This window comes from Urocampus carinirostris, chromosome 7, assembly GCF_059441175.1.
Source record: "Urocampus carinirostris isolate Australia breed hairy pipefish chromosome 7, RoL_Ucar_1.0, whole genome shotgun sequence".
Classification (NCBI taxonomy): domain Eukaryota; kingdom Metazoa; phylum Chordata; class Actinopteri; order Syngnathiformes; family Syngnathidae; genus Urocampus; species Urocampus carinirostris.
In genome coordinates, this window is record NC_142355.1 from 36,341,726 (window position 1) to 36,349,520 (window position 7,795).

Sequence of the window (7,795 nt, forward strand, 5' to 3'; positions counted from 1 at the left end):
AACCGGAATAGTCCTTTTTCAGACAGATTTTTGATGAATATTTAATTGCAATCCCATCAAAGCAATTAAGATATAAAATATGAATACACATCAACATAAGGTGTTGGGACATGACGATTTATTGCAATAATTCTGGGTTTTATTTAAAATCATTCCCTGCTTAGTGTGATATCCTTGGCGCATTAACATGGGTAAACAAGAGTGATGGCATAGAAAGGCCAGCTTTGACCAATCCAGAACAAAGACAAAGGGCACTCAAGCTTGATTTATAAATGCAGGAGAGAATGGCATCGAACACTTCGATCCTCTTAGCGATTTCCAGGAGCTCCGTGTATTTTATTGACAAAGTTTCAAATTAATTAACATGATCATAACATTTCATATGGTCCTAGCCTTATTGATTAATTCTCAAAAAGCAGTATACTTGCAAATATTTGACAAACACATTTTGCATGCATCTTTAATGAAACAGTAAACCAAATGAGAAAATCTGACCGCTCTAGTTGACCTCTGCCTCTCTTGTGAAAACTGTACAAGGCCAAAAAGAATGGGTCTTGTAGAAATACTAGTAAATTAGTTAATATTTTAATCATATAAGATATTATTCTTTCAGAATGTGGGTCACTCAGCCTGAGGGTCTTGTGGTTGCATGAAGATGCAGAGAAGAACACAATCCTTTTCAAATAGAGAATATATAAGTTTTAAAAGTAATTATGATCCTCACTTTTGTCCTGCAGTCAACAAAGTTGCATTTTTGGCATGGATGGGATCAAGAGGTCGCAGGTTCGATTCCAAGCTCCTCTGTTATATGTCGAAGTGTCCTTGGGCAAGCCACTGAATCCCTAATTCCCCCAATAAGCAGGTAGGCGCCTTGCATGGCTGCCTTCCTATTGTTGTGTGAGTGTGTGTGTGAATGGGTAAGTGTGAAGCACATTGAATAGCGCTTTGGGAAGTCTTCATTGACTTGAAAAGAGCTATATAAATTCAGACCATTTACCATTCACTCACTTTAGTTTGAAATTTAAATTATGCCAGGAGAACCGCACTATTAAACTGGTTTTGAAGTGTTTTTTTATCAGGAATGTTATGCAAATGTTTAAGCTTGGAATATGAAGTTTTGCTTCAAGATTCATATCTACAGAATGCATTTTTATAAAAAGAGAATTTGTTACCCCAAAGCCTGCAAGTGTAACATTAAGAGTGGTGGTCAATATATGTTAATGCAAAAGGGTTAAAACATAACAAGTAGAGTGATTAACGCTATTCTCACCAGGACACTTGTGCCCCCGCGCTATATCCTGACCTGAGAATCTTTGACAAAGCAAAAAGTTTCTCGTGTGCTTTTGTGTGTAGTTTAAAGGGCTCATTCCATGAAAAGTTTTGACCACATACTGTAGCTAAAGGGCTTCTCACCTGTGTGGGTTCTTCTGTGACTTTTTAAAGTACAACGATCAGCAAATGTTTCGCCACAAGTTGAGCACACAAAAGGTTTCTCACTCGCGTGGGTTCTTTTGTGTATTTTTAGGTTCCCACTTTGAGTGAACGTTTTACCACAAATGGGGCAGGCGTGTGATCTCGTGTGTATTTTCAAGGTCCCATTCCGAGCAAATGTTTTACCACAAATTGAGCAGGCAAAAGGTCTCTCACTGGTGTGGGTTCTTGCGTGTATTTTTAAGTTCCCATTTTGAGTGAATTTTTTACCACAAACAGTGCAGACAAACGGTTTCTCACCAGTATGGGTTCTTGCATGGCCTTTTAAGTAACAAGGTTGAGTAAACCTTTTACCGCAAATTGTGCAGGCAAAAGGTTTCTCACCCGTGTGGATCATCATGTGCCATTTCATATAATATTTTCTTTTAAACTTTTTGCCACACTGATTGCAGGTGCTGCCTTTACAGTCAGTGTCACTTGTGTCATCGCCCTCCGACTGTTGGTCCCCATCGGCTTGTGCAGAGTGTGACGTTTCTTCATCATCAGTGGTTACGGGCTGGCTGGACCTGCATCTCACGAGCTCTTTTTCTTTCTCCTCTTCTTCATCTCCGCTGCTCATAGGAGCCCCAGTCATGGGCATCTCTGTGAAATGTTTCTCCTCTTTCACCTCAACAAGCTGCCACGCCTCCTCCTTTTTAACGGCAGGCAACTCTGGTTCATGCCCCCAAGGAGGAAGATATTTTTTGACATCTGTGGACCACAAAACACACATTTGATTTTGAAAATCAAACTTTTTTTGAGATGATGAAATTGAACAAGTAGGGAAAAGGAATTGCAGAGGGGAATAATATGCAGAAAATAAATGTCTTTGGTGACATATACAAACATTTACAGTTCAAAGTCATTTTCTACATAGGGTAAACTTTTCATGTGGAAATCAGTGGCCTGTATCGTCTTTTAGTGGACATTTTCTTAAAGCACCAATGTGTATTGTTTAGTCAGAGATAAGATAATAAGACCCAATTCAAATTTCGGCTATTGTCGGGCCTAAAATAACCATCATTACCTTTGGCCCAGGCTATCTCAACCGAATCCATCTTTCTTATTCCGCTTTCATTTCAAAAGAAACGTCTAGACTCTTCATTACGCTTTACACCAACCATATTAATGGATGCACGAGATATTAAACAATCAGAACGTCAAAGTTCTTAGCATGCTAGAAATACAGTGCAGTGTGTATACACACAAACCAGGAAGTAAAAGCCGGATTTCCTCTTCGGGGTGGATGCTGGGTGACCTCTCACAGCGCCACGCGGCGGAAAGAAGCACTACAGCACTGTCCTCTACTCGGATAAAGGTGCGCACAATACAAAATCTAACTTAAAGCAATGTACGGCTATTTTTCGACATGCCGAAAAAAATGTTCGTATGTACCGTTGTTCGTAACTCGAATGTTCGTATGTAGGGGAGCGTCTATATAGTATACACACACACCGTAAAATTTGGACTATAAGCTGCGCCTTTTCCCCCCAAGATTTCAACCCTGCGGCTTATGCAATGATGCGGCTAATTGATGCATTTTCTGTAACGGCCGCCAGGGGCGCCCTGAGCAGTAAAGGTAAGAGTGAGACACATGTAATATATGTGAAGGAAGAAGCGAGTTTAATGTAACTTTGTGCTTTGTGAATGTGTAAAACTAGCATGAACAGGCCTGGAATTACCATGGAAAAGGTGGCATTAGAAAGGGGAGCGCTAACGACCATATCGAGAATAATTCTACGAGTCTGTTTATTTGTAAACCTAAATAATGTGTTGAAACGAATGGATTCAAGAAGCAACGTCCAACGAAGCCGGAATATTTAGGGCAGATTCCAATTCATCTGTCGGCATTATCGTGTGTTTTGGAGTCAATATTTTACATGGTTGGATTCTATGGATTGTCCTTGGTGTAACAAATTCTTTTTCGCGGACATTCAAAGAAGTTGAAGACGGCCAGGGAATGAACCCCGACTTTATGGTTTGTACCTCGGCTTGATGTGGGCACATGCGACTTAGTCAGGTGCGGCTCATTTATGTAAAAAATGATTTTTTCCTTGAAAAATGTATTGGGAGCGGCTTATAGTCTAAATTTTACGGTGTGTTATATATGTGTGTTTAGAAAAATATATACCAAAACAATGTGTGGATCTAAAGAGAAAAATAATGTATTGAAAAAATAAAGAAATATTTTACAAACTTCTCGCTATTCTTTGGCTCTCTTCCGACCATAAATTGCAATACTGGTCTGAAAAAGAAAATCGCAATTAGGTTTTTTTTCCCAAAATTGTGAAGCCCAACTCCACAGCCGCTTATTTATACTTTCTGGCATCCAGTAAACATTTAAATGAGAATATGCCGCCCCCTGTTTTTTTCTTGATATAGCTAGCATCTAAGATTGATAAAGCAGGCTGAGGTTAAAGCCAAACCTTACACCAACCTTGATCTTCGGTGTTCAAAGTCACGGGAAACTCAGTGAAACATTTCTCCTCCTTCACATCAACAGGTTGCAACTCCTGCTCTTCCTTTTTAACACCAGGAAGATGTGGCTCCTGATGACCAGAAGGTAGATACTTTTCCAAATCTGCGGGGCAAAGAACACATATGGGTTTTTAAAAAATGAACCATTTAATTTTTTGTCAACTTGGACATCTGCAGTTTGCATCTGTTTTAAGACCCAGTTCGTTTTGTAAAATTACCCTAGTGGTAGAAAATAATTCATTAATTTTGAATTCAACATTATTTAATTCAATAATAAGCAAAAGCCACATGTATCAGATAGCAAATGAAAGAAAGAAAGAATAATATTTTTTGTGTGGTTTTAATCATAAACAAACACAAAAATTAACTGTATATACGGCAGATTATTTAAAGCTAGTCCTGTGATCAGAACGGTAATGAACAGTTCATCAGGAGCGATTACCCAAAAAAAGAGAAAAAAATGAGATCCTCAGACTGTTATGTTCCAGGGGACTGTGGAGCGTTGGGAAAGCATTTCATCTCTAGATTTGCTTTCGACCTCATTCAGGAAAAGTCAGCAAGTGAGGTAACAAAGAAAATGTGGTCTCGTTGAGGCACGTGTTTGGAGTGTATCCCCAGTGTTTCTTGGGTCATGAAAAGCAAGGGGTGGGCAGAAATACTTTTTATTTGCTCTCCATGCAAAAATATAAACTGTGGTTGGCGACATTGCACTCCAACACTCAACTTCCAGTCATGCAGCTGAGTCACATTTTTTATTCAGATTCAGATTCAGATCTACTTTATTGTCATTCTAGTACACGTGTATACAGAACGAAATGTCGATGCATCTGACCCCCACAGTTTCCTTGAATGTACAGATATAAATAAAGTTGTGTTGTAATTGGCTACGTATAGTATTTTACCATAGTGCCGATAGTGCAAGAAGAGTAGCTAACCAGATGTGCAAAATGGGCAGTCAGGTTAACAAGTCAGGTACACAGTATCATTAACACTGTAACAATAACGCTGTAATTACCATAGTGCAGAGAGCAATGTGCAATGAGTGGCAAGCTATAAAAAACTGCCAGTAGTGCAAAAAGTCAGATTTAGCAGCCGTTTAGATTTAAGTTAACTATATGTTAGATTGACTATTTAACAGTCTAATGGCCAGGGGGACTAGACTATTGCGGAGCCTGGTGGTCCTGCACCGCACACTGCAGAACCTCTTCCCAGAGGCTAGCAGAGTGAACAGTCCATGATGGGGGTGAGAGGGGTCCCCGGTAATGTTCTTAGCATGGGATAGGCAGCGCTTCTGGCCAATGTCCTGAATGGAGGGAAGTGTAGTCCCGATTATTTTCTCTGCTGTCCTCGTTACCCTCCTCACACTACCCCAGTCGGTAGCTAAAAAATAATAACACCCCTGGTATGAAGGGTACTCTTCAAGTCTGCATTTTGGCCCTCAGCAGTCAGCTCCAAGTACTTTGCCTCTGTATATTCAAAGGCTGCCTTGATACCCTCCTCCAGAGAAACCTAGTCCTGTTCAGGAAAAGCTTGCTCCTGCCTTGGCTGACCACACAATTATATCTGACCGGAGAGAAGTGGTGGTCATCTCTGTGTGGAACTGCATCTTCCTGTCAATTTGTTCTACTTTGACAATAGTCCTTCAAATGTGGTGATGATCTGCTTTCCTGTCAACAAATCCTCCAGCACTTAGGCTAGATTTCTCAGGACTTGGACATTGCATCACCTGTAGCGGCCCTATAAGAGCACCATCTTACAGCCCGATAAGATGTGCTGGATTGGGAGCAGAGTTAGGCCCTTGATACAGATATCATGGGCCTTTAAATATCTTCAATGTCTTAAAAATGAATCTAAAGAGCCTGGATATTTTCTTTAATCAAGTCAAGTCCTGTTTATTTGTGACGCCCTTAATCACAAGGAGTCTCGAAGGGCTGCACAGACCACAGATGATTGCAAACCACAGACTATTATTACACAATCCCCTGATCTAAATATATATGAATTAGTTATAGAATAGAATAGTCTGTTGGACTTTAGGAGAAAAATAGATCATATCAAGGAGTATGTAAGACCCGTGATACGTAATTTGACAGGATTTTTTTTTTTTAATATGAATTATGTGTGGGGTATTCTAGTGTGCAGCACTTCCAGAGCAGAAAACAGGATACCAAGGAAATTCCAGGAACTAGAGTGACCCACCTGCTCTGTTCAGCACAACATGAAGCTGTTTGCAAACCACGTTCGCCAGTCCAAGTTCTGTCTCTGCCTCCTCTGGCGGTCCCTGAAGCTCCTCTTGAAATGTGCCTGTGGTCTTCGTACACATTTTTCTCAGGAAGGAAGACCAGGCGGGGTTCCTGCATTGTCAAATTTATATGTCCATACTACATTGTAACTGCTCTCCCGTATAGTGTATGAGAGGATACTGTGGCTTGTCAAACTGTGGTGACTACCATGAATATATTGTGGACTTACACTATATATGGCTGGATACACTGGTTCCATTCGCGTCATGGGATCTAAAGATCAAATGAAAACTGCCAGGAGAAATCAGCCAATAAAGAAGAGGCTTTTTTGGAGAGTAAGCTGGAGTTGGATATATCATTTGTCTCTAAATTATAAGCACAGCAGTGCTTTGAGGCATAAAAATGATCCCAGATGAGGGGAAACTGCTCACTCATAGTAATGTTCACAAGCAAATGGATTCATTGAGGGGAAACTGCTCACTCATAGTAATGTTCACAAGCAAATGGATTCATTGTGTTAAGTATAATACTGTTATTGTGTATACTTTATATTATTCCTTTTAATGGGTAGTTATGGAACTGATTAACTGCACAAATCAAGTGTATACCGTTTTTCTTCATTCAATTACATCTTTTTGGGCGGGGTTGTTGTAAGAGTTAAACAATAAACGGCAAATGTACACTGTCTTAAGTCTCCGTGTTGCAATAGACAGTAAAGTTATTTCCTAAACGGAAAATTAATTATCTTCTTACTGTGAACGATTTTAAAAATGATTAATCTCAAAATACCACTTCAACACGTTAAAAATGACAAAATGGCTCTTTTGTTTTGCCTAGAGTATTTAGGTACAGTACTGAACCTATACAACAAGTATGACAGGTTTGATGAAATGACGACCTTAGAGATCGACACAAAAAAACTCTATTCACTTTCAAACTAAATATATATATAGTTAGGATTACAATTAAAGGAATAAAACAGGTTACTCACGGACAAAGATGCAATCAAGTTTTGCGGCGCTCGTACCAAAGATGGGAAGGAAACCAGATATCCGTCTCAAAAAAATGTTCCGACCTAAAACAACATCCGATTCAAAAATGCTAGAAAGTGAAACAAAAAAAAACTTAAACTATATTAAGTAACACACAACAGTATTGCTGAAAAATAGACCAGGCTGCAATGGGTTTTTATAAAACATAAAAGTAGTTCAGTGAGACGATGCTGCATTGTTGTAGTTTATTCTGGGTTCGGCTGTGAGCGGAAGTGCCTCACCCGATAAAGTGCACTGAAGGACCAGGTTCCTCACAAAGGTTCCTGTCTCCTATAAAGGCACAGCCGCAATACCCTGCCTGGCAACACGACCGTTTTACGCGTTTGACTACTGTACTGTACTGTACTGTACTGTACTGTACTGTACTGTACTGCTTTTGCCCCTTAAAAATTCTTACCGACGTTAAAAAACAAGAGACAAAAAAAACCAACAACGCTTTTTCGAATTAAAATAAAATCTACTCGAGATTAATATTTTATTGAACGACTACTCGCTTTTGAGACGAGACTTTGTGCGTGAATAAACCGCTCCAACGACCCCATTAGATTTTCG

The 7,795-nt window shown here is 39.7% G+C and overlaps 1 protein-coding gene across 3 annotated transcripts; it reads right to left on the reverse strand.

The window, feature by feature from the left end:
* Positions 1-96: 96 nt before the first annotated feature.
* On the reverse strand, positions 97-7,461 carry LOC148363187 (uncharacterized). Of its 3 annotated transcripts, none has more exons than XM_088340781.1 (5): positions 7,183-7,461; positions 6,421-6,464; positions 6,148-6,302; positions 3,908-4,051; positions 97-2,181 (listed from the first exon to the last, which is right to left on the reverse strand). In XM_088340781.1, exons 3-5 carry the CDS (start codon positions 6,269-6,271, stop codon positions 1,364-1,366), a joined length of 1,086 nt encoding a protein of 361 aa, XP_088196907.1. In that variant the 5' UTR covers positions 6,272-6,302; positions 6,421-6,464; positions 7,183-7,461; the 3' UTR covers positions 97-1,363. The 3 variants fall into 3 exon arrangements, with proteins under 3 accessions (XP_088196907.1, XP_088196908.1, XP_088196906.1); XM_088340782.1 differs by having other exon boundaries at positions 6,421-6,482; XM_088340780.1 differs by lacking the exon at positions 6,421-6,464.
* Between the last annotated feature and the right edge of the window lie 334 nt (positions 7,462-7,795).

What these genes read in the sequence shown, in the direction of transcription:
- LOC148363187 (XM_088340780.1), bottom strand. Translation starts at nt 6,271, where the DNA reads ATGTGTACGAAGACCACAGGCACATTTCAAGAGGAGCTTCAGGGACCG. An exon ending in TGTTGTGCTGAACAGAGCAG is followed by an intron (nt 4,052 to 6,147) that starts GTGGGTCACTCT and finishes TTTGCCCCGCAG; the next exon opens with ATTTGGAAAAGTATCTACCT. An exon ending in TTTGAACACCGAAGATCAAG is followed by an intron (nt 2,182 to 3,907) that starts GTTGGTGTAAGG and finishes TGTGGTCCACAG; the next exon opens with ATGTCAAAAAATATCTTCCT.